Source organism: Bufo bufo, chromosome 2 (assembly GCF_905171765.1).
Source record: "Bufo bufo chromosome 2, aBufBuf1.1, whole genome shotgun sequence".
Lineage (NCBI taxonomy): Eukaryota > Metazoa > Chordata > Amphibia > Anura > Bufonidae > Bufo > Bufo bufo.
The window spans coordinates 98024583-98050575 of record NC_053390.1 but is presented as its reverse complement, the minus strand read 5'-3'; the positions used below and the strand labels follow the sequence as shown (position 1 = coordinate 98050575).

Sequence of the window (25993 nt, the reverse complement as noted above, 5' to 3'; positions counted from 1 at the left end):
AGCTAAGAATAGAGAAGGTTATTTTCATTAGAACATACATTATATTATACATTTCCTCCCCTTGGCTGGAATTTGTCCTTTTTGGTTTCTAGTTTCTTTCAGAAGCCAGGCACATAGAGTAGGATGAGTATTTTCGTTTGGGTGCGGGGGCGTTGTTGTGGCACACCACTTTCTGCGCTCTCAAGTAGACGGTGCAGTTTGGCCCGGCAGAAATTGTTTGTCTTTTTTTTGCTTGTCGTGAAGTCTGTGTTCCATGTGAAGCACGCAACACTGTGGAAATTGAGGGTTATTTTGTGTATAAGCACCACCACATTCTCACTAGCAAGATATTAAATGTTTAAAACTTTCTTTCTTAGAATGGAGAGAATGTGTATTTATTCCCAAGGATTGTATGTAAAGAAGTTCTAGAAAATGCAGGCTATACCAAGTCTTGAAGGGGTCGGCATCCATATTCTTTAAAATAATCCTTTATAAAGGGAGCTATAATTTTGTAATGTATTTAGTCTTTTTCCTTTATTTCTCCTATCTCCCGTTCTGGTCACATGACCATGTCCATGCTGCTGTTTATTATTTCCTGTGATGTTATGTCCATGGGCGGGGGAGTGTCTATGTAACTAACTGGGTGGGAGGAGCTATAAACTAGCTGGGCGGTGCTGGAGCTGTGGCAGAGAAAAGAGAAGTGCATCATGGGTTTGGTTGGATACAGCAACAGGAAGTGCTACATACAGGATGGAAATACACCAGAGGGATTGGTTCACATTGTAAAAACTGGTCGGGAGAGTTTAAATTGAAAAAAAAAAAAGGAGCATGAGCAACTACATACGCATATCTGTTAAAAATCCATAGTAATTCTGGAAAATCCCTTTAGGGCCCTTTTACACGGACAGCAAATTTTACAATGTACCCATGAATCTGCTTCTTGCAAACCATGAATCTGTATGGGGCAGAAGTATTACTTGCCCTCATACAGCGAAGGTGAATACTGTATGTAAATGCAGGCGTCACCTCCACTCACAGGCATTTGGTTTGTTCACAATAATTACCTATGAATCGATTATTTAAATGCGACTTTGACCTTTATGGATGTGATCAATAGATTCAGCCAACTTTATCCTTCTGAACAATCCAATTGTGTTAAAAGGCTCCAATAATTTAAGCTTATCACAGAAAATCTCAATGCTGAGATCCCAAGTATTCATCAAGAATCCAGCAGTAAGTGTTCAATTTCCCTGCAGTGCCACCAGAGGAGAAATGAAGTACTGCAAAAGGCCCATTTCTAATCATCGGTTGTCTTTATGCATTGACATGCTGGGTCCTCCAAAGTGAGAGATACTCTTTGTGGCTGTCCAATCTGGCTGCTACATAAGGATCATACTGTAGATAGAGTTAGCGTTGAATACCCAAATCATGCAAATCAGTATGGGCCTTTTGAAGTACACAATCCCTAAATTGATCTATTACAAAGAATCTAATGATATGTCTAGTTGAATAAGGTGTGTGTGTGTGTGTGTGTGTGTGTGTATATATATATATATATATATATATATATATATACAGGTGAAACTCGAAAAATTAGAATATTGTGCAAAGTTCATTTATTTCAGTAATGCAACTTTAAAGGTGAAACTAATATATATGAGAGACTTATTACATGCAAAGCGAGATATTTCAAGCCTTTATTTGTTATAATTTGGATGATTATGGCTTACAGCTTATGAAACCCCAAAGTCACAATCTCAGGTCCCCTTTGCTCAGGGGGTTATGGATTAATTAGCTGACTAGAGTGTGACACTTTGAGCCTAGAATATTGAATCTTTTTACAATATTCTAATTTTAAGTTGCATTAATGCAACTCCTTTTAAGGCCTCATGCACACGACCGTGCCGTTTTTTGCGGTCCGCAAACCGCGGATCCGCAAAAAACGGAAGCCGCCCGTGTGCCTTCCGCAATTTACGGAACGGGCGGCCCTAGGCCTCATGCACACGACCGTAGTTGGTCCGCATCCGAGCCACAGTTTTTGCGGCTCTGGTGCGGACCCATTGACTTCAATGGGGTCGCAAAAGATGCGGACAGCACTCCGTGTGCTGCCCACATCCTTTGCTCCGTTCCGTGGCCCCGCAGAAAAAATATAGCATGTCCTATTCTTGTCCGTGATGCGGACAAGAATAGGCATGTCTACAATTCCGTTTTTTTGTGGATCCGCGATTTGTGGACCTCAAAAAACGCCACGATCGTGTGCATGAGGCCTTAGTTACATTACTAAAATAAATAAACTTTGCACGATATTCGAATTTTTCAGGTTTCACCTGTGTGTGTGTGTGTGTGTGTATATATATAAAATGTATGGCAGCACCAATTCACAGCATTAATAACGGGTGCTATGTCCAAGGGCGTCACTGCTTACCCACAAAATATAGACGGAAACGGACTGCACTTCCAGTAGAAAAAGTTGTGGTTTATTAGGCATGCTTGAGAAAGGCTCTGTGTTTTGAGCCGAAACGTCGCTTCACTGTGCCACTGTGGCCTAATAAACCACAACTTTTTCTACTGGAAGTGCTGTCCGTTTCTATATATATATATATATATATATATATATATACACCGGTGTATAAACTTTTTTTTTTGTTATGCTGCGGCCTTGTGCTAAAGTGATCATATTAAGATGAAAACACAATTTTAGAAATGTTAGCGAATTTATTAAAAGGGAAAAACTAAAATTTTCACATGGGCATAAGTATTCAGTCCCTTTGCTATGACACTTGACGTTAAACTCTGGGCCCACTAATTACTCGTGATCAATTGCACCTTGATTGAGGTCAGCTGTGGTAAATTCAGTTGATTTGACTTAATTTGGAAAGACACACCAATGTCTGCACTGAAAGTTCCCAAGAGCACAGTGGCCTCCATAATTCTTAAATGGAAGATGTTTGGAACAACCAGGGCTGTTCCTAGAACTGGCCGCCCCACTAAACTAATTGGGGGAAAAGTGCTGATGCATTTACGAGGAATAGTCTAAAAATGAGATATGAATATACAGTGGTCCCTCAAGTTACAATGTTAGTTGGTTCCAGGACGACCATTGTATGTTGAAACCATAGTAAGTTGAGTAATCGGTTCCAAAGCCCCAAAATGTCATCCAAGATGAGAGAAAATGAAGGTTTAAGAAAAATAAGCAGATAACTAAGACAGATACAAGTCCCTACATATAACAGTCAGGAATGGCTGCTAACTACCGACTAAGGGCTCTTTCACACCTGCGTTATTGTCTTCCGGCATAGAGTTCCGTCGTCGGGGCTCTATGCCGGAAGAATCCTGATCAGGATTATCCTAATGCATTCTGAATGGAGAGTAATCCGTTCAGGATGCATCAGGATGTCTTCAGTTCCGGTACGGAACGTTTGTTGGCCGGAGAAAATACCGCAGCATGCTGCGCTTTTTGCTCCGGCCAAAAATCCGGAACACTTGCCGCAAGGCCGGATCCGGAATTAATGCCCATTGGAAGGCATTGATCCGGATCCGGCCTTAAGCTAACCGTCGTTTCGGCGCATTGCCGGAGCCGACATTTAGCTTTTTCAGAGTGGTTACCATGGCTGCCGGGACGCTAAAGTCCTGGCAGCCATGGTAAGTGTAGTGGGGAGCGGGGTAGCAGTATACTTACCGTCCGTGCGGCTCCCCGGGCGCTCCAGAGTGACGTCAGGGCGCCCCAAGCGCATGGATCACGTGATCCATGTGATCACGTCATCCATGCGCATGGGGCGCTCTGACGTCATTCTGGAGCACCCCGAGAGCCGCATGGACTGTAAGTATACCGCTCCCCCGCTCCCCGCTCCTACTATGGCAACCAGGACTTTAATAGCGTCCTGGGTGCCATAGTAACACTGAAAGCATTTGGAAGACGGTTCCGTCTTCAAATGCTTTCAGTACACTTGCGTTTTTCCGGATCCGGCAGGCACCTCCGGCAACGGAAGTGCATGCCGGATCCCAACAACGCAAGTGTGAAAGAGGCCTAATACAGTACCAGAGAAGTGGCCTTGGTTGGTTGGATCTGAGTCTGAGACATTGTATGTTGAGTCTGGTTTCAACTTACGATGGGTCGGAAAACACCATTGTGTGTTGAAATTGAAAATATTGAATCCTGAGGCCATTGTATCTTGAGGGATCACTGTATAGTGAAACATGAGCTTACAGCAAGTCAGGGCTGAACAAATCCTAGTAGCAGTGCCAGTAACCAGTGTCATCTGAAATGTACTTCTGTTTAAGTCTGAAATCACACTAGCCACTCAATCATTTATCTTTTTCCCTACACTTTGCTGGATTTTTGATGATTGAACTTTTTGTCTTGAGCATGTTTCTTACAATGTGACTCTTCCCAACTTGTAACACTCTTGTTGTGGAATTCCCTCTAATTACACTTGTTTCTATATACTTAGAGGGCATCTTTTAGCAGATTTGTACCTATGACACTGGCTGACCTGTTACATGTGCACTTTGCAGCTGAAGACATCTGTGTTGGTCCCATGTTCATATGTGACCGCATTGCTGAGAAAAATGATGTTTTACTGTATGCAAATCAATCTCTAGATGCAACGGGGGTGTTGCAGAGAGAGCAGAGCCTCTAGGCGTAATGGCAATGTCCTCATTGCTCCAAAAGGCTCATTTGCATGTATTAAAACATCAGTTTTCTCAGTAATGCGGACACATATGAACATGGGACCAACACAGATGCCTTCAGCTGTCAAGCGCACAGTTCAGCCAGTTTCATAGGTATAAATCTGAGTAGGCAATGCACCACATTTTTGGCTTAACATTTTTTCAGTTGGTCTTTATTCAAAATGTTCAGCCAGTTCTAAGATACAGGTTAAAAAGTCTGTTAAAAAGTTTAAATCCCATCATCTGATGTCTCACATGTAGCTCTTATCCCTGATCTCCCAACCTTATAAACATTCATGATAGATCAATTCAATTCGTATCAAACTCATAAGAATATGGCTTAAATATGTGTTTATGAGATCTGGAGATCAGAGGTAAGAGCTACACATGAGCTGTCAGAAAACCGAAAGTGACAGCTTGCAAACAGACCGATTATTTTTTTTTTAACCCCTTTGTCTCAGGGGCTGAACAGTTTTTTAATAAAGACCAATTGAAAAAAGGATTATTAGCCCAAAATGAGAAGAATGCAGTCCAAAAAATATGTTATCGAAGGTATACATAGCCTTTAAAATATAATGCTAACTTTGGTGACTACTGGGCCTGCTCTGTCTAGTGCTTGAATTTGTCAATAGTTTCCGTTTTCAGACCATTGTCTTGCCTGTTGATGTAACAGTTAACTAGAAAGATATATTTTTTTCTTTTTAAGCAGCAGGTCATCATAAAGATCCAGCCTAGCCTTTGTGTTTTTTTCTCTACTGGCCGATGTCCAAGTGGCACGAGGCCAAACACCGCAAGCATTTTGTAGCCTGCGGTTTACACCGGCTTGCTGAAAACGCCGACACTCCAATCGCTGGCACATAATTAAACTGATTTGTGGTTTCACCATTGGAACTGTAGTACACAACGGCGACCAAACATGCTGCACGCTAACAAAATAATGCAAGTTGGTTCCAAGTGTTTTATAGTGTACCAGTGTTTGGGGCAGTTTGGCAAAGATCTCTTCCAGCTTTCACGCTGTTAGGTCAGTGCCCTCAAAGATCATTTCTGGAGCTGCATGTGACAAATGTAAATCATTCCCGAATCTGTTTTATAGATTAGTTGTAATGGATCATGTGTGCGATATAAATCATGTATTCATTTTCTCACCTATACCGACATATAAGCATGGATGACTTGTATAGCCTTACATAATTTACTGTAGTAGTAAATGAACACCACTTATATTGCAGAAGTGTATGTGATTTAGGCTCGCTGTGCATTAAGTCACGTCTAAAAGCTCTTGTTTATTCCAAATTATGTCTTGAATAGCCAAGTTAGAGTTTTTTCTGCTTATACATTCACAAATGGTTATCCTTAGGGTGTATTCAGAGGTGCAGTTCCAACCTCCTTAAAACCGCCCTGGAAAAAGCGCATGTGTTTTTTTAAATGTGGTTGAGATTTTTACAAGTGAAGCACTTTTTTTTTTTAACATGTTTCACCTGTAAAGACCGCACCGCAAGCCATTCCCTATAGCGGTTTTAGGGTATATGCAGATATGGGGTAATTTACTATAAGATATACGCCAGTTTTCTGCCGTATTTCTGGCGCAGATTGCGGCGCAAAGGTTATTTGGCCGGCACCTCTACATAACTTTGGCGGATTCACCGCCAGCGCAAGGAGTTATTAAAACCCCCATAGTGCGTATTCACATGCAGAAATTTTCCTTATGGAAATCGACCTGCCATGCAGATTCAGAGATCCGCAGCACGTCCGTTGTTCTGCAGGTTTTCAATGAAGGTTTTACCATTTGCATTGCAAAGGGTGAGATCTGGGGAAAAACCGTGTCATAATCCACAAAAAAATCTAAAAGTATCACGTGTGGACTAGGTGCAGAAATACAACCAAAGCCAAGTGTAAAATCCACATAAACTACACTGCTGTGTGAATATACTGTAAAGTGTACCAAAGTACACCATCTGAATATACCCTTGGGGTACCAGTTTTGCTCAGAGGAAATTCTGCAGCAGATTTCACCTTATGTATTGCAATGGGTGAAATCCATTGGATCTGCAGATGCAGGCTTATAGTGGTTGTGTAATGAAGGCATCCCCTATTTTGACATTTGGCAGGCCAGATGAGCCTCTGAAACTCCTCAAGCTCAGCTCTTGTCACTGGGTGACAGCCTGGCATTTCGGCCATTGCAGATGATAATGTGTTATTACATGGCGGCCACTGACTTTTAGTGGCTTTCAGCTGCCGCACATAGAGTTGGATTTAAAGTGGAGGAATTCCCTCTATGAAGTCCATTTTCCCATATGGAAGAGGGTTGTCTTAGGGTACTTTCACACTAGCATGAAAGTTTTCCGGTATTGAGTTCCGTCCTAGGGGCTCAATACCGGGGGGAAAAAAACGCATCAGTTTTGTCCCAATGCATTCTGAATAGAGAGCAATCCGTTCAGGATGCATCAGGATGTCTTCTGTTCCGTCCCTTTTACGGTATTTACCCGGAGAAAATACCGCAGCATGCTGCAGTATTTTCTCCGGCCAAAATTCCGGAATACTTGCCGGATTGCCAGATCCGGCATTAATTTCCATTGACATGTATTAATGACAGATCCGGTACCAAGTGTTCAGGAAATTTCCGCAATACCGGATCCGTTTTTTTCCGGATAACACCGGAGAGACAGATCCGGTATTTTAATGTATTTGTCAGCCGGATCCTGAAACAAATGATATCCGTTTGCATGCGGATTTCCGGATCCGGCAGTCAGTTCCGGCAATGGAACTGCCTGCCGAATCCTCACAACGCTAGTGTGAAAGTACCCTTAGTAAGACAACCCCTTTAACTATCTGTAAAGGTAAAATATACTTGCACTGTGTGGTTGGAATAATGGAAGTTCAACTTTTCGGTATAAAATGTTGGAAATCTTACTCTTGTGGGGTTGCACAGGATTTGGAAAAACATGGCCACGTTTTTGTGGCTTTTGCACCTTCGCTTCAAAAGAGATGAGATGCAGTACCGGATGCAACCCATGGACAGGTGTGACACTGTTTATGGAAAAAAGTAGCTACATTTTTAAAAATCCTGGATAACCTTTTGCATTGTTTTAAAGGGGTTGTCTGAGATTTCGATATTGACGGCCTATCCTCAGTATAGGCCATCAGTATGTGATCAGTGGGGGTCCGACTCCTGGCACCCCTGCCGGTCAGCTGTTTTAAGAGGTCATGATGCTCCGGTGAGTGCTGTGGCCTCTCCCTAGGTCTGTGATGTCATCTTCATCGGTCACATGGCCTAGCGCAGCTCTGTTCCATTCATTACTGACCACAATCCAATGGACGGTTCTGTGCTTGCTATGCAGCTATGGCCACCACACACAACTGATCAGTGGGGATGCCAGGAGTCAGACCCTCATCAATCTGATATAATGACCTATCCTGAGGATAGGTGACCAATAATAAATGCCTGGAAAACCCCTTTAACTTCAGGAAAAAAAATGTTTTAGTACCATAAAGTGGATGAAAGTGAGAGATTGCCGGACAAAAATAAATCTGGAATTCAATTGTTTGCTATGGTAAACATTGATTAGATGTGAGGCCCACTGTGTTGGGGAGCGATTCAATCGACAGTGTGATTACTTATGCAATCCGGTTATGTCAAATGCAGGAGAAGATAATTTAAAACTTTGCTTCAGAATCACATGCATTAAACTGTTTCTTATATGGCTTTGAGCGTTTCAAAAATATAACACAAAAATGTACCTTTCTTCATGTATAGGACTCCCTATTCTGTTTGTCAATGTCTAAATTCTAGCGAAAGCTTGTGGGTTCTCTGTTACAAGCATCCTGATCACAACTGCAGAGAGTGTTTGTACGACGTGGGTTATCATTTCTATTTCTAGTGCTCCTATAAGGGTCCATTCACACATCCGTAGTGTATTGCGGATCCGGCACCCCCATAGAACTGCCTATTCTTGTCCGCAATTGCGGACAAGAATAGGACATGTTCTATTTTTCCTGGAGCCGCGGACTGGAAGTTCAGTGCCGCGCTCCGGAAATGCGGATGCGGACAGCACACTGTGTGCTGTCCGCATCCATTCCTTCCCCATAGAGAATGAATGGGTCCTCACCCGTTCCGGATAATTGCGCACACATTCTAGGGACGTGTGAATGGACCCTTATAAAGTTGTTTGAGATGTCTAGCAAAGGAAGTAGTCCCATATACAAAACAGATGAGATGGTCATGACACCACATCATGAAGGTAGTTATTGCTCCATAAAGTATGAGACCCCAGAGAACTACCAGATAAGCTGGTGGGAGATTGGCTACAGAAGTTGCACTATGTACTTGATATCTTCTACTCTATCAAAGAAACCAAAGTAATAAATAGACCGCGCTGACTAGACAGTGTCAAATGTAGATGTCGCATCAAATGATATCCCCAACTGTATATCCGCCGCTATTAGTTAGAACCTCGTCCGGTGTCAATCCAGACTGATCAACCTGGTAATTGATCAGCTTACCTAGATGTATTACAAGGGATGGTGACTTGCCGGTAGTGGAATGACCTGCACGGTCCTCAATGTGCTTCCTGGTAGTAGTGCTGGAGACTCGCTGCGATGTCTGAATCTTCAGGCTTCCTCTGCAAGCGTGCGCGCGAGGGAAGCCTTAGCTGGTAATCCACGAGAACGTTACTTCCGTGTGACGTCACACTAAGGATGGGTGCCTTCTCAAGCCAAAAAACCTCCAACGCGTTTCGAAATTAACGAATTTTTTCCTCAGGGACGGTTGTTTATTGATCTCTCTACAAATAAATAGGCGTCCGTTCCCATGGTCACCAGTTAACCAGTCGTTTTCCAAATGACAAACTACCAGCATATCCAATATCCTCCATATTGTAGGCTTCTATTATTGTTATAGATGTATGACAAAGGGATTTAACATTACACTCTGTTCTATTTAACAAGGCAGCGCGGGTTTCCCTTGATTGTTTGTATGTTCTACTGTATCATAACCATCATTTTTGTATTTGTGTATTGACAGGTATGACATCTGCACTTACAAAAACAAGCCATGTGGAACTCTAGGTATGTATTCTACATGTATTAAAAAAAATACAAATTTTATTTCATTATGCTTCCTGTTTTGACATGGGGTCCATTATGCTTCATCTTACCTGTAAATATAATCCCCTGTACTGTACTGTCAAGTTGTTGTCAAATGAAAGCTGAGGATATTTTTGGAACAATTAAGTTATTATTCAAAAATAGTGGCTCCACCTGATGTCTCATGCGATTTGCCAAGTCCTTGTCTTGTAAGAAAGGTTTTAATTTAACAGTTTAATATGTTACGGCCAGGTTTTCACTGTCTTTGTGCTCACGAATGAGTTGTTGATGATATAATTTTGACTGCACATGAATTGGAGCCTAGACAAAGTATGACTTGTTGAAAAATGGTAGGTCATGCTTGCAGTAGATTTTCCTACCCTTTAGGACAAAACAGGACTGGACAAACCCCAGGAACCAGGCAGTCAATATACTTAGAAATGTCCTTATGTTTATAAATGTAAAAGTTCTCATTCCCAAGCCACCAAATGCAAAGTCATTAAGAGAAATTGCTGCTAATGTGGTTGTCTAATTTGGTCTCGAAACAGACAGGCCCAAAAGAGTACCAGGCTATTCTCTGGTGGGGCTGTGTTCTGACTTTGAAGGCAATCACTTGCCCCTTGTGTCACAAATAACCTATTAGATCTTCTCTGGTGGGCCTTTGTTCTGACACAATAATGGATCCCAAACATCCAGACGAAGACAACCTGTTTTGGACCTGACTTTGAAGCCAGTAACTTTCCCCTATCTTCGCAAATCACCTATTAGATCTACTCTGATGGGCATATGTTCTGACATGATAAAAGATCCCAAAGATCTCGGAGAGGACAACCCCTTTTGGACCTAACTTTGAAGCCAATCACTTGCCCTTAGTGTCACAAATAACATATTAGACCATCTCGATGACTTGACCAATGCCAGTTCATTTCCTCTGGTGGGTACTACATGGAGTAGATCCCAAAGTTATTACTGCACTTCCTGTTATTATGTAGACGTAAAGGAGCAGGTGCTGATTTTTTGCGAAGGACCATATGAAATGCAAGTGCAGACCTTTGTATTCTGCAGGGTCAGCATGTTATTATAGCTAAAGTTTATCTTATTACTGTTGATTAAATCAGAGTGTTGGTTCCAGTTTTCACTCTGAGGCCCTACACAGTATACCACAATCATGTTAACATGAGAGGAGCTTTTATTCAGTCGAGTGTTAACTGTATTGGCCAGGCATTGAAACATTCTGACTTTCCAGTCTCAAAACACGAGGAATATCTTTCGTTCATCTGCCAACTTGTAACAAATCACAGGTTCCTTCAACAGGAAACGTAATACATGCCAATCAGATCATACACTGACCTTTTAAGAGCTTATTCTGCCTTTAGAACAATCATGGCATTGGATATATTCTGTAGTGGTCCATTCACTTATTCTGTGATGAAGGAGTTCACTTCTCCTTTGGGTATGCTCTCTTCCAAGTGTGTATTTTTCCAAGAAGCAAGACACACTAAATGGTAATGTATGGTCTTTTTTAAAAAAAATTCCCCTGTAAAATACAGTTATTCCATTTATTGTATAAATCAGCATGTAAATCAAAAGGACAGAGTTGGGTTGTAAAGCTGAGATTAACTGAAGCACATTTTATATTTGTTCACGTCCATGGAAAATCCATAGAAATAGATTTTCTTAGAGATTGTTAATTGTCAGAATGTTCTTCCGTACAGAATAGGGATCGTCATATATAGAGTGTCTTATGTTGGGTAAAGTTTGGGACTGGCATTTGGTTAGGGACAAGGATGTGGGCATCATGCGATAGTTCTAATTGTCGTCATGCAATAAAAATGAGAATTTTTGAAAAACATTTATTTGTCTGTATTGCTCCAACAATCATTCCAATAATGAATCATATAAGATTGTTACTGTGGAACAATCCTATCGCTTCTTGTAGACATTGCTTTACATTATTGCCCTTGAAGGACAAAGCTTATGAAGTGAGACAGTTTTTTAACCCCTTAGGGACCCATGACGTACCGTTACGGCATGGTTCCCGAGTCTTTAAGGACCCATGACGGGCGGGCGGACCCATGACGACCCATGACGGGCGGTGATCGGAACCCGGTGCCTGCTCAAATCATTGAGCAGGCACCTCGGCTAAATGCGCGGGGGGTCCCGTGCCCCCCCCCCCCCCCCCGTGTCGGCGATCGCCGCAAACTGCAGGTCAATTCAGACCTGCGGTTTGCGGCTTTTACCTGGTGCGGAGGCGGCGGCGGTGGTGCCATCGGGTCCCCATGGGGCTGTAGGGGGGACCCGATGGCATGGAAGGCACCGTGATGCCTTCCTTAGGCATCTGCGCTGCCTTCCTGTGACGTGCCTGTGAGATCCAGCCCCCTGGATCTCACAGGCCGGAAGCTGTATGAGTAATACACACAGTATTACTCATACAGCCAATGCAATCCAATACAGAAGTATTGGAATGCATTGTAAAAGATTAGACCCCCAAAAGTTCAAGTCCCAAAGTGGGACAAAAAATAAAGTGAAAAGAAAAGTTGAAAAAATAAAGTTTTCCCCTAAAAAAAATTAAGTTTCAAGTAAAAATAACCAAAAACGTCATTTTCCCCAAATAAAGTAAAGAAAAACTGGTAAAAAATAGGGAAGGGGGGGGGGAAAGTATACATGTTAGGTATCGCCGCGTCCGTATCGACCGGCTCTATAAACAGATCACATGACCTAACCCCCTAACCCCTCAGATGAACACCGTAAAAAATAAAAAATGTGCTAAATAAACAATTTTTTGTCACCTTACATCACAAAAGGTACAACAGCAAGCGATCAAAAAGGCGTTTGCCCACCAAAATAGTACCAATCTAACCGTCAACTCATCCCGCAAAAAATGAGCCCCTACCTGAGACAATCGCCCAAAAAAAAAAAAAAAACTATGGCTCAGAATATGGAGACACTAAAACATCATTTTTTTTGTTTTAAAAAAGCTGTTATTGTGTAAAACTTACATAAATAAAAAAAAGTATACATATTAGGTATCGCCGCGTCCGTATCGACCGGCTCTATAAAAATATCACATGACCTAACCCCTCAGATAAACACCATAAAAAATATAAACTGTGCTAAATAAACCATTTTTTGTCAGCTTACATCACAAAAAGTGTAATAGCAAGCGATCAAAAAGTCACACGCACCCCAAAATAGTGCCAATAAAATCTCATCCCGCAAAAATCATACCCTACCCAAGGTAATCGCCCAAAAACTGAAAAAATTATGGCTCTCAGACTATGGAAACACTAAAACATGATTTTTTTTTGCTTCAAAAATGAAATCATTGTGTAAAACTTACATAAATAAAAAAAAGTATACATATTAGGTATCGCCGCATCCGTGACAACCTGGTCTATAAAAATATCACATGATCTAACCTTTCAGATGAATGTTGTAAATAACAAAAAATAAAAACGGTACCAAAACAGCTATTTCTTGTTATCTTGTAATATAGAGCAACCAAAAATCATATGTACCATAAACTAGTACCAACAATACTGCCACCCTATCACGTAGTTTCTAAAATGGGGCCACTTTTTTTGAGTTTCTACTCTAGGGGTGCATCAGGGGGGCTTCAAATGGGACATGGTGTCAAAAAAAACAGTCCAGCAAAATCTGCCTTCCAAAAACCGTATGGCATTCCTTTCCTTCTGCGCCCTGCGGTGTGCCCGTACAGCTGTTTATGACCACATATGGGGTGTTTCTGTAAACTACAGAATCAGGGCCATAAATATTAAGTTTTGTTTGGCTGGTAACCCTTGCTTTGTAAAAGTAAAAAAAATATTAAAATGGAAAATCTGCCAAAAAAGTGAAATTTGGAAATTGTATCTCTATTTTCCATTAACTCTTGTGGAACACCTAAAGGGTTAACGACGTTTGTAAAATCTGTTTTGAATACCTTGAGGGGTGTAGTTTCTTAGATGGGGTCACTTTTATGGAGTTTCTACTCTAGGAGTGCATCAGGGGGGGCTTCAAATGGGACATGGTGTCAAAAAAAACAGTCCAGCAAAATCTGCCTTCCAAAAATCGTATGGCATTCCTTTCCTTCTGCGCCCGGCCTTGTGCCCGTACAGTAGTTTACGACCACATATAAGGTGTTTCTGTAAACTACAGATTCAGGGCCATAAATATTGAGTTTAGTTTGGCTGTTAACCCTTGCTTTGTAACTGGAAAAAAATTATTAAAATTTAAAATCTTTCAAAAAATGGAAATTTTGAAATTGTATCTCTATTTTCCATTAATTCTTGTGGAACACCTAAAGGGTTAATGACATTTGTAAAATCAGTTTTGAATACCTTGAGGGGTGTAGTTTAGAGAATAGGGTCATTTTTGGGTGGTTTCTATTATGTAAGCCTCGCAAAGTGACTTCAGACCTGAACTGGTCCCTAAAAATTAGGTTTTTGAAAATTTCTGAAAAATTTCAAGATTTGCTTCTAAACTTCTAAGCCTTGTAACATCCCCAAAAAATAAAATATAATTCACAAAATGATCCAAACATGAAGTAGACATATGGGGAATGTAAAGTAATAACTATTTTTGGAGGTATTACTATGTATTATAGAAGTAGAGAAATTGAAACTTGGAAATTTGCAAAAAACTCAGAATGGCCTGGATAAGTCAAAGCGTTTTAAAGTTATCAGCACTTAAAGTGACACTGGTCAGATTTGCAAAAAATGGCCAAGTCCAGAAGGTGAAATAGGGGTGAGTCCTTAAGGGGTTAAGGTGCTTACAGGGACTCAGCTGGTCCTGCAGACCCACCTTAAATACATATAACACCCCATGTAGGAGATAGTTCGCACTATACGTAGCATTCTGAAGTTTTCTGGCCTGGCCTCCTGAGAACCCTGTCACTTGACGCTCCTCTATTGAAAATTCAGCTACTGACAACGTCTTCTTTAGGAACATTGTTTTTGCAGACCGCAGTCACTGCCCACACAGACTTTGGGTTTGATCAGCAAATTGTGTTTTTTTTTTTTTTTTTAGTTTTTTGTTGAAGGCTCTGTTCACACTGACGTCAAGCCTCCTGTTTCTGGCAGCCAAACGAATCCCAACAGATCCTATTGTACTTTTTATTTTTATTTTATTTTTGTATCTGAGTAAAATGCTATTCTGCCAGTCAAAAGCAAAAAAACCTGATGGAATTGAACCAATGGATGGATGGCTACTGTTCGAAAATCCCTTTAAAATTTCTCATATTTGTGGAAATGATGGAACAGAATAATGAAGAGAAAAATGACAGTGTTATTCACTTTAGACTCTAATAACCATCCATCTTGTAACTGGTTGTCCACTTCTAAATGTTATTTTGCTTAAGGTTCTCCTGGAAAATCCATATTTTTTTTTTTTTAGAAAAGCCCATAACCTGCCTATTTAAACAGAATATTTATGCTCAAGACACTCCTGTCCTCTGTGTCCATGTGTTTACATCTGGCGCTGTATGGGCATGGTCACATGGTGTGCTGCAGCCAATGACCAGCTTTGGCGGTAACGTAGTAAAGGTTTGAAACCGCACTGCTTGTGATTTAGTCATCCGATGCACAAGTGAATGAATCAGGGTATTAGCCTTCGTCCTCCTCTCTCAAAGGATTCGATCCTCCTCAGACCGCCTCCTCTGTAGGATTAAATGACCGGCATATAGTGAAGTACCCTCTTAGTTGTTGCTAAAAACAGTTTTATTCTACTCACAGACAAGGGTAGATAACAGGCATATCACAATGATAAAATCAGTAAGGTTCCTGCCCGACCCGGGTTTCGCTCTCTGGCTTCCTCAGGGGCGACATGTTGGCGGTGACGTGCTGCTTGTGGCTACGTCACTGCTGAAGCCAGTAATTGGCTGCAGTGGAGCATGTGACCACGACCATGCAGCGCCAGATGTAAACACTGCGGGGACCAAAACATGAACACAGCAGAGGCAGCGTGGAGCAGGTAAATATTTATATTCTGTAGAGAAGCAGCCTACAGGCACTTGCTGAAAACTGATTATTCCTGGAGAACGACTTGAATACCAGTCACCATATTTTCCATTGAACTGGATCTTCTCCAGATGTCCAAATAAGGTTGCTCAGTCTTAGGTCTCATGCACACGACCGTTTTTTTTTAAAGTCCGCAAAAACGGGGTCCGTAGGTCCGTGATCCGTGACCGTTTTTTCGTCCGTGGGTCTTCCTTGATTTTTGGAGGATCCACGGACATGAAAAATGAAAAAAAATCTAAGTCAAGTTTGCCATTGAAATAATAGGAAAAAACGGACACGGATCACGGACGCGGATGCCAATCTTGTGTGCATCCGTGATTTTTCACGGCCCCATTGACTTGAATGGGTCCGCGAACCGTTGACCGTGAAAAAAATAGGACAGGTCATATTTTTTTCACGGCCAGGAAACACGGCTCACGAATGCGGCTGCCAAACGGTGCATTTTCTGATTTTTCCACGGACCCATTGAAAGTCAATGGGTCCGCGAAAAAAAACGGAAAACGGAACCACGGACGCGGATGCACACAACAGTCGTGTGCACGAGGCCTTAAAGTAAAAGGTTCTGCTTGATTTTCTGAAGGATCCACTGTTTAGTTTTTTTGTTTTTTTTTTACATCTCTGGCCTACATGGACATCTAAAGGTCTATCAATTCATTGAAAGGGATTTTTCCACCAATTACGTTTATCACCTATCCGCAGCACAAGTTATAAATGTTTGATTGCTGGAATCCCTATTGATTACCAAAATAGTGGTTCCCATCCCCGGTGACTCCTCCCATGCACTGCCAGGGTGAGGTGGAGGAGTTGAATGAAGTGAGTGTTGAGTGGTGAAGTATCATCAGATGATATTTCAGAGTTAATAACTGGGTCCATGTTCATGAATTTCCATCATTCCCAGGTTTTGGTGTATGTACAATGTAATAAAATGACCTGATTATATGAAGTCATCCTAGTCTTTCAATGTTTCAATCCTTGTGATTTGGTCTTTCTTATTAGATCATGATAATCTGTGGTGTAGCTGTAAGATGAGCAGAAGTGGTAGTCAAACCAATGGCATGAGTTGCATATCTATAAAAATAAAAATTAAAAAAGGGGTCACCGCTTTTCTAGTGTGTTTGGCACTAGCTAGGTCCTAGTACAGCTTGAAAATAAACCTAGTGAATTCAGGAATTCAATATACAATAGCTAGGTGCTCCAGCGGTGACCTTCCTCGACAAGTGGGGGCAGGCTGAGCTGGCCATTCCTGGCATTTCCAGCCTGGACCAGGAGGTGAAGGGCAGCGAGGACAAGACCAGCTTTGGCATGGCAGCGGCAAAGGACTAGTTTGGGTGAAGATGGTTTATTTCAATTTTTTTGCCCTAGTTTTAAATTGTTTTTCCCTGTAAATATCCTTTAACGCTATACCTGACCATATTTGTTACAGATGTATCATTCACTTTTTTTTTTTTGATCATATGTTTCTTGCTCCATCCAGTTTAACTATAAAAAAAAAGGGATGTGATTTTTTATTTTTTATTGTATTGCAGACAGTATTTTTAAAAGTTTTTTTAGGGTATATAAAAACTTGCTTATTTTTTTTCTGAGCACACTAAACTTAAACAGCTTTCTTTAGAAAAATAATGTGGATGCTTTTTTTTTTTTCTTTCGGCTGCCTCAAGAATGTTAAAGCAGAAATACTTTGTTGAATTCCCTCTCCTGGCTCAAGTTACTAGGTGGTCCCAAGTTACCAGAAGTAAAATTTATAACTCTAACCCCTAGTCTAGACATTTTCCAGCACTGACTGCAGTTCAAAAAATATTAATGTCTAGCCTGCAAAGTGAAATTCCCCCCAGTGATTTTGTAAATGGCTCGAAAGTTAACCTTTTGCCAACTGCTCCTTCTATATGTGGAGGTTATTAAAAAGAAGCCAGGCATTTATAAGACTGAAACACCTTGGCCTGACCCTTTGTGTCTCCTTCTGTTTATTTAGGCTTGGCCTCGGTGGCTGGAATGTGTGAGCCGGAGCGGAGCTGCAGCATTAATGAAGACATTGGCTTGGGTTCTGCATTTACCATTGCACATGAGATTGGTCACAAGTGAGTTGGAAAAAAAAGTCAAAATATGTTATTATGCAATCTGTTTTACATTGTTCCAGAGAATTACTTCCATTTCCAGCTTATTCATTGCAGTCCATTTCACTGTCAGCATCCTTAGTAGTTTTATTTGGTATCTCTCTAACAGCCGCCACACTCTTGGCGGCTTTGCTAATTGTGCACTTAAATACCCCTAGTTATGCTTGCGGGTCCTTAAAGGACAAGTATCATTAAAAGCCTTTTGCTACTTAAAATGTTTCCCTTCTTGGAGGTTCATTTTAAACTCTAATGGAAGCTTACTTGGTAATGCTTTACTGTATAATAAACCTACAGATGGACAATACAATGGAATCATAATAAGAAATAAATAGTAAAATGGAAAAATAACACACAAAAAGAGTTTCCAAATGGCATATAATCTAGAGTTAAAAGACAACGGGGGTTATTTATTAACACATATATTCCACTATCGTGGCGTATCGAAGATCTAGAAAATCTGCGACTTTTTCCCTGCTCACACCACTTTTCCAAAGTGGCGAGAAAAGGGTGTGTGGTGGGGAACCGGGCTGTTAAGCCTGGCTCCTTTTATAATTTTGTACTGCAGTTTTTGGCGTGGAAAATACCTTACATCTACTCCAGCAAGGGAGCTGGTGTGGATTTAGGTCTGTGCCATGGCCTGCTGGAGGAAGCGCCAAACTTATGTACAGGCCTGCGCCTCCTGATAACTTTGCCGCATGTTGCAGCAGCGCAGAGGGACTTAAGACCAGCGTGGAAAACGTGTATGTTGTGGTCAGATCATGACTTTTATGCCACGAGCCACCCTTTCCCCTGAATAGTCATCGAGTTAACTGATAAATTGTGGCTGATTGCCACCTGGCTTAAGATAAACAGTATGCAGTAAACTTCTAAGCCCCCACAAAGATACACCATCACTTTATGGATGGTGAGGGTTCAACCTCTGGGACCCCGACCGTAGCTGAGAAGACCATTGTGGCCTCATTGAAGTAGCTCTCCATTCTGTCCCATAGAGGATGGTCTTAAGCTGGTGGCCTTCGTCTCTGACACTCTCACATCCCTATGCCCAAATAAAAGTCATGGAAAGGGGTTGTTTTGATGAGACAATCCCTTTAATAGCAACAAATAAATAACCTTTTTATTAATGGGGTTGGCTCATGAAGCTCCGTTTGTCCTGTTTAGCCCCCTGTCTTTGAGCCCGTCTATAGAGCGCATTGCATAAGCGACTTCAGTTCTTGTAGATGAGAGGTTTCCATATGTTCCGCAGAAAACTTTTTATGTAACTGGCCATCATGAAATGTACATTTCTCCTGAAGCTGCTGCTAAAGTGTCTGGCTGTCTTTAAGTTGCCCAAAGACTTTTATGAATCATTGAATTCAAGTGATAGCACATGAGAGATGAGGTGAGCACCACAGCTTGTAATAGATGCTGCTTTTATTAAAAAAAATATATATATATTTTTTATTTTTATTATATTATAGAATGGGGTAGGTTATATCCTAATGAAAAAATCCCCACATGGTTGTCCAACTACCATAAATGAATGAGACGTCATCTGTGGAGTCAGAGCACTCTTTACACAGAGGTCATTACATTTATGGCATCAATCATGAGCCGACTAGTTATTATTTTTTGCTTTTTAAGTGTAGTGTCTGGATTACAAATGTCCAAAGTATTTCCTCTACCTATCGACTGCTGAGCCGGCTCTACCTGCCTATGAAAGGCAAGCTGTTATTCACAATTTCCTCCCTTCATTTTTAATTATTAGTGACAAGCCGGGCCATTTGATAAAATAATATTCCTCTTTATAAGAATGTTGATACAGCTGCGGAGATTTGTTTCCCAGTCTCAAGTCTCAATAACATCACTGACCCCCTACTCCAGCATCGTATGACAGTGAAGTGTCCGTGTCTAAAGCGTAAGGGCATCACTTATACATTCTTCAAATTGTACTTGTCAGCACGCAGCCAGGACTAGGAAAGGTGGCATTGGAACGAAAACAAAGATATTTTAATGGGTTTTTACCTCTTGCTGCTTCCAAATATGGTTCTGTTCATAATACATTTGGGTACTATGTTTGGCGAGAAAATTTAAAGAGATTTGCCAAATGTGTGCCCAAATGTAAGCTGCTGTATGCCTGTATATTTTCATGCCTACAATTGGCTTGTGCTATAAAAAAAAAAAAAAAGCAGTAAAAGCAGTTTTTCTTGTTGCGATCTGTAGGTTAAATATAGTTAAAAATAGATATAATGACCTATACCAGTCTGTCTCGCTAATAACAGTCTATGTACATGTTTGATATACACTTGTAGAGCATTTCTTGATGTAGATGCTGTGTACATCATTGTAACTCTTTAAAATCTTTCAATAGGGTTTGCTAAAAAATGGTAAAAGATGAGCAAGACAGATTTCCCTTTGCATTTATGATTGGTGGTTATCTTCACTGTGGCCCTAATAATTTAGAGTACCCCTAATACTACATATATTTGCCACATAGACTTGTTTTTCATGTCGGCACTTTCCTTTCCCTCTTCTCAGCATCACTGCATCCTGTCAGGATGTTTTACATACAGAACTTCCTGTTTTCATCAGCTTCCTTCTAGGTTTCGCTTTGTTCTGTAATGTTTCACAGAGCTTGCTCTTCCTTCTGCACCATTCCCCTCTGTTCTCCTCTCCATGTTAACCAGAGCAAGCCCTGTGAAGCGTTTTAGAGCAAAGCATCTTGGTTTTGGTTTGTAAACCATGTAAACATCCTGCCAGGATGCAGTGAGGCTGAGAACAGGGGGAGGAAAGTGCTGACCTGAAAAAAAATAAAAAAAGTACATGGGGCAGTGAGTGGGGTACTGTAGTCACATTCAAAAAAATCATTGTGGGACTATAATAGCCCCTTTTAAGTCATTCTCCATCAGTGTACTAAAAACTCAATCTTTTAACCCCAATTTTTATTTTTCCTTTGAACAGCTCTTGAGTTTGAGTTTCCAACATTTAGACTGGGCTGGCCAGGTTAGTCTACTTTCACACTTGCGTTTTGGCTTTCCGTTTTTGAGATCCGTTCAGGGCTCTCAAAAGTGGTCCAAAACAGATCAGTTTGCATTCGAATGCATTGTAAATGGAAAAGTATCCGCTCAGAATGTATCAGTTCAGTCTCCATTCCGCTTTGGAGACGGACACCGTCCGTCTGATGAAACTGAGCCAAACGGATCTGTCCTGGCACACAATGTAAGTCAATGGGGACGGATCCGTTTTCACTGACACAATCTGGCACAATAGAAAACAGATCCGTCCTCCATTGACTTTCAATGGAGTTCAAAATGGATCCATCTTGGCTATGTTAAAGATAATACAAACGGATGGGTCCATGACGGATCCACACAAAACGTGAGTGTAAAAGTAGCCTTAATTGTCGCACCATGCCTGTTGTAACCCTGTACTATGCATAATAAAATAGGCCAGGCTTTGTTTACACTGTCAGCAGAGGCCCCATCAGCAGTCCTATAAGATTTGACAAAAAGAATACAGCCCAAACGATGGACCTCATTGTAAGTCTATGGGGCACTTGGGGAACCAATGATAACAGTCGTGTTATGGTTTCTGTTATAAAGGGTGAACAGAGCCTTAGACTTAGGGCTCATGCACACGACAGTTTTTTTTCCGCATCCGATCCCCATTTTTTGTGGATCGAACGTGGACTCATTCACTTTAATGGTCCTACAAAAAAATAGAACATATCCCATTCTTGTCAGTTTTGTGGCCAAGGATAGGAAATTTGTGGAGGAGTAAAAAATACACTGCTCAAAAAAATAAAGGGAACACAAAAATAACACATCCTAGATCTGAGTTAATTAAATATTCTTCTGAAATACTTTGTTCTTTACATAGTTGAATGTGCTGACAACAAAATCACACAAAAATAAAAAAATGGAAATCAAATTTTTCAACCCATGGAGGTCTGGATTTGGAGTCACACTCAAAATTAAAGTGGAAAAACACACTACAGGCTGATCCAACTTTGATGTAATGTCCTTAAAACAAGTCAAAATGAGGCTCAGTAGTGTGTGTGGCCTCCACGTGCCTGTGTGACCTCCCTACAACGCCTTTGCATGCTCCTGATGAGGTGGCGGACGGTCTCCTGAGGGATCTCCTCCCAGACCTGGACTAAAGCATCTGCCAACTCCTGGACAGTCTGTGGTGCAACGTGACGTTGGTGGATAGAGCGAGACATGATGTCCCAGATGTGCTCAAATGGATTCAGGTCTGGGGAACGGGCGGGCCAGTCCATAGCATCAATGCCTTCGTCTTGCAGGAACTGCTGACACACTCCAGCCACATGAGGTCTAGCATTGTCTTGCATTAGGAGGAACCCAGGGCCAACCGCACCAGCATATGGTCTCACAAGGGGTCTGAGGATCTCATCTCGGTACCTAATGGCAGTCAGGCTACCTCTGGCGAGCACATGGAGGGCTGTGCGGCCCTCCAAAGAAATGCCACCCCACACCATTACTGACCCAATGCCAAACCAGTCATGATGGAGGATGTTGCAGGCAGCAGAACGTTCTCCACGGCGTCTCCAGACTCTGTCACGTCTGTCACATGTGCTCAGTGTGAACCTGCTTTCATCTGTAAAGAGCACAGTGCGCCAGTGGCGAATTTGCCAATCTTGGTGTTCTCTGGCAAATGCCAAACGTCCTGCACGGTGTTGGGCTGAAAGCACAACCCCCACCTGTGGACGTCGGGCCCTCATATCACCCTCATGGAGTCTGTTTCTGACCGTTTGAGCAAACACATGCACATTTGTCGCCTGTTGGAGGTCATTTTGCAGGGCTCTGGCAGTGCTCCTCCTGTTCCTCCTTGCACAAAGGCGGAGGTAGCGGTCCTGCTGCTGGGTTGTTGCCCTCCTACGGCCTCCTCCACGTCTCCTGATGTACTGGCCTGTCTCCTGGTAGCGCCTCCATGCTCTGGACACTACGCTGGCAGACACAGCAAACCTTCTTGCCACAGCTCGCATTGATGTGCCATCCTGGATAAGCTGCACTACCTGAGCCACTTGTGTGGGTTGTAGACTCCGTCTCATGCTACCACTAGAGTGAAAGCACCGCCAGCATTCAAAAGTGACCAAAACATCAGCCAGGAAGCATAGGAACTGAGATGTGGTCTGTGTTCACCACTTGCAAAACCACTCCTTTATTGGGGGTGTCTTGCTAATTGCCTATAATTTCCACCTGTTGTCTATCCCATTTGCACAACAGTATGTGAAATTGATTGTCACTCAGTGTTGCTTCCTAAGTGGACAGTTTGATTTCACAGAAGTGTGATTGACTTGGAGTTACAATGTGTTGTTTACGTGTTCCCTTTATTTTTTTGAGCAGTGTATATGGCTGTAGACTCTGGGCTGGTATCCATGTTTTGCAGATTTGCAATTTGCGGACCGCAAAAATGGCTATGGCTGTGTGCATGAGCCCTTAGAAGGAGAGGGAGGGGTGGTAAATCACGAGCTGGACCAAATTTGTATTTTCCTTGACATTCTGTTGAGCACCTATAAATGCTAAATTGTTCACTGAGAAACCTTGGCAGATATGCAGTGATAATGCTGGATGTATGGTGACAAAACAGTGCCACTCTTGTACAGAGGCGGTGACTGGTATTGCAGCTAAACTACAGTCACTTTATTTTCTAATATTCCACAACCCCTTTAAGGAGTAGCTTCCATCATTATACAATGGGTTCTTTAAACCTAGTGTTTGAAAGTAAATGCGATGGGCATTCTTTTATATGGAATAGTCCAACCTCCACATTTAGAAACTGCATGGATAAGCATGTTGGAGGGAGCCATTAAAGACAAATCTATAGAAGGAAGAGAGATGGAGTTCATCCTATTCTGTGTGTTACAGAAAAGGTTTTTCTTAAAATTTTTAGTTCTATTCTCGTTTCCTTCTACTGGTTATACAGCCATAGTTTATGTGATACCTAAATAAGTATATACAACTCAACTAATAAAACCCATGTCAACCATCATAAATGACCAGTAACATGGTGCTATTCTGACTTTTGGGACAATTTTCTTCATTCCAGCACTAGTGGTGTCTATACTGTAGATCATAGAATTGCTTTTTCCTCCCATACCACCCCCTGCAGCTTTCAGTTCATGACCTCTTGTTCAAGAATTTATTTTACTCCAGAAAATGCTTCCCTTTTAATAGTTTACCCCAGAGGTGTCAGAGTTGTCATTGTACTTGTCTAGAAATGTGTTGAATTTCATACAGTGATGGAAGTATATACATCATAGGTGTGTGTGTGTGTGTGTATATATATATATATATATATATATATATATACGCAAACCCTTGAACATTGAAATTCAACACCAAGGACACACCCTAAGGGTGCTGCCACATATTCAGGTTCTTTATGCAGTTTTTGAAGCCAAAATCAGGTGTGGATCATAATAGGAGAGAAAGTATTAAATGCATGTAAAACTTCTCCTCTTCTTGAATCCACTCCTCGTTTTGGTTTCAAAATTTACATGAAAAAAAACCTGAAGCAAGATTATACAAATCGAAGAAGTAGCAGGGGTCACTAAGATCTGTAAATGATATAATGTTTTAGCACCTAGCTCTAATCTGTGGCATGTGGGAGGGCCATAAAAGCCAGATTGAAAGCAAAGGTTTTTACCCACATGAAACCTCAAAAATGGTACCAATTCATGTGGGATGATTGTGCGATGCCTCCTGTTCATCGATGTGCCAGTTATTGCCACTTGTTGCAAACTGATAGGGATAGAATCCTTGAACTGAGAGACCTTGGTCACTTCCAAAGATCGCTGCGCGCATATGTCAAGATGTCAGCACTGTTCAATGTTGTGTGTCCAGGTGGTGGGAAGAACAACAAATGACAGCAAGAGTGCACAAAGGCGAACCTCTGCACAGTTGAATCATCTGATAAGAAGAATGGCACGTAGTGATCTAATCGGTACTACAAATGAAATTGGACTTCACATCCCAAGCCTAGGGCGACAAACAGTGTCTACACAAACCATCAGAAGACGTTTGCACCACATTGGTCTACGAGCCAGACATCCAACTACAGGTGTTCCTTTGACCTCATACCACCACTGTCAAAGGCTATCATGGTGCACAGCAAGACTGAGATAAAGGTCTATCCTCTTCAGCAATGAGGGCATTTTTCAACAGGACAATGCCGAACCTTGTGCTTCTGTGAGCAGCCAGTGTGTCCTAAACATGCTAACATGATCTGCAGCATCTCCAGGCTTTTCTCCCATCAAGCACATCATGGACGTCATTGGTCGGCAATTGCAAAGGAAGCTGCTAGCACCGTATCTTGATCATTTGTGTGCCCAAGTGCATTCAGCGTGGCAGAACATTCCTCAGGCAACCATTAATAACCTCACTGAGTGCATGCCAAGGTGTGTAAGTGTGTGTATTTCTGCGTGTGGTACTCATACTCGATACAGAATAAATCTAGATTTCTTGAACATTTTGTTTCCATTTTTTTATATTTTGCATATCATTAATTTCCAGATCTCCATGACTTTTCGTTCTTGGTGTTTCTCGTTCTCTCTCTCCTAAATATATATATATAAAAATGAGCTCTCTTTCCCAAAAAAGTCAAGTGAACCAGTGCCTCTTGTACCATCAGTAACTCTCCTATAAGTCAATTCTCGACCTTTGAAGCAGGCCTTGTGACATAATTTAGGATTATAGCCAAGCCACTACCTTGTCTTGAGGTCATTGCTCCTCAATAGTGCAGAGAAGACAGAACTGATATAGCTGAATGAGAAGTATTACTAGAGAAGGGTTACTAATAGTAGGCATAAAGCGTCCCATACATAGGCACTCTCCTCAAGGAGAAATAGTATCTACCCGGTCTCTAATGACCGCACATTATGACTTTTTAAAGTTTTTTTTATTGAAATTTATGAAACTTTTTGATGTTCACATACTGGGGTCTGATGTACTGTATGTTACTTTGCTTGCTACAATACGTTAGATTGATGAATGCACAGTTGAAACATATGCCTGCAGAGTAAGAAAATTCCTAGGGGGGGAAGAGCAGGCTGTGACATGCGGGTCGTCTTACAGTCATATTAGAGGGTTTGTGATATTGTTCTCCTGAAGCGTCTGACACAATTGCAGCACTGTCATC

The 25993-nt window shown here is 41.6% G+C and overlaps 1 protein-coding gene across 3 annotated transcripts in view; it reads left to right on the top strand.

Annotated features, from left to right (window-relative positions):
• Nucleotides 1-25993, top strand: part of ADAMTS6 (ADAM metallopeptidase with thrombospondin type 1 motif 6) — a 272216-nt gene that overhangs the window by 111620 nt on the left and 134603 nt on the right. For all 3 annotated transcript variants that reach the window (XM_040421333.1, XM_040421334.1, XM_040421332.1), the window contains exons 8-9: nucleotides 9671-9714; nucleotides 17716-17821. In XM_040421333.1, the coding sequence (XP_040277267.1) occupies nucleotides 9671-9714; nucleotides 17716-17821 (150 nt within the window). The remainder of the gene's footprint in view (nucleotides 1-9670; nucleotides 9715-17715; nucleotides 17822-25993) is intronic.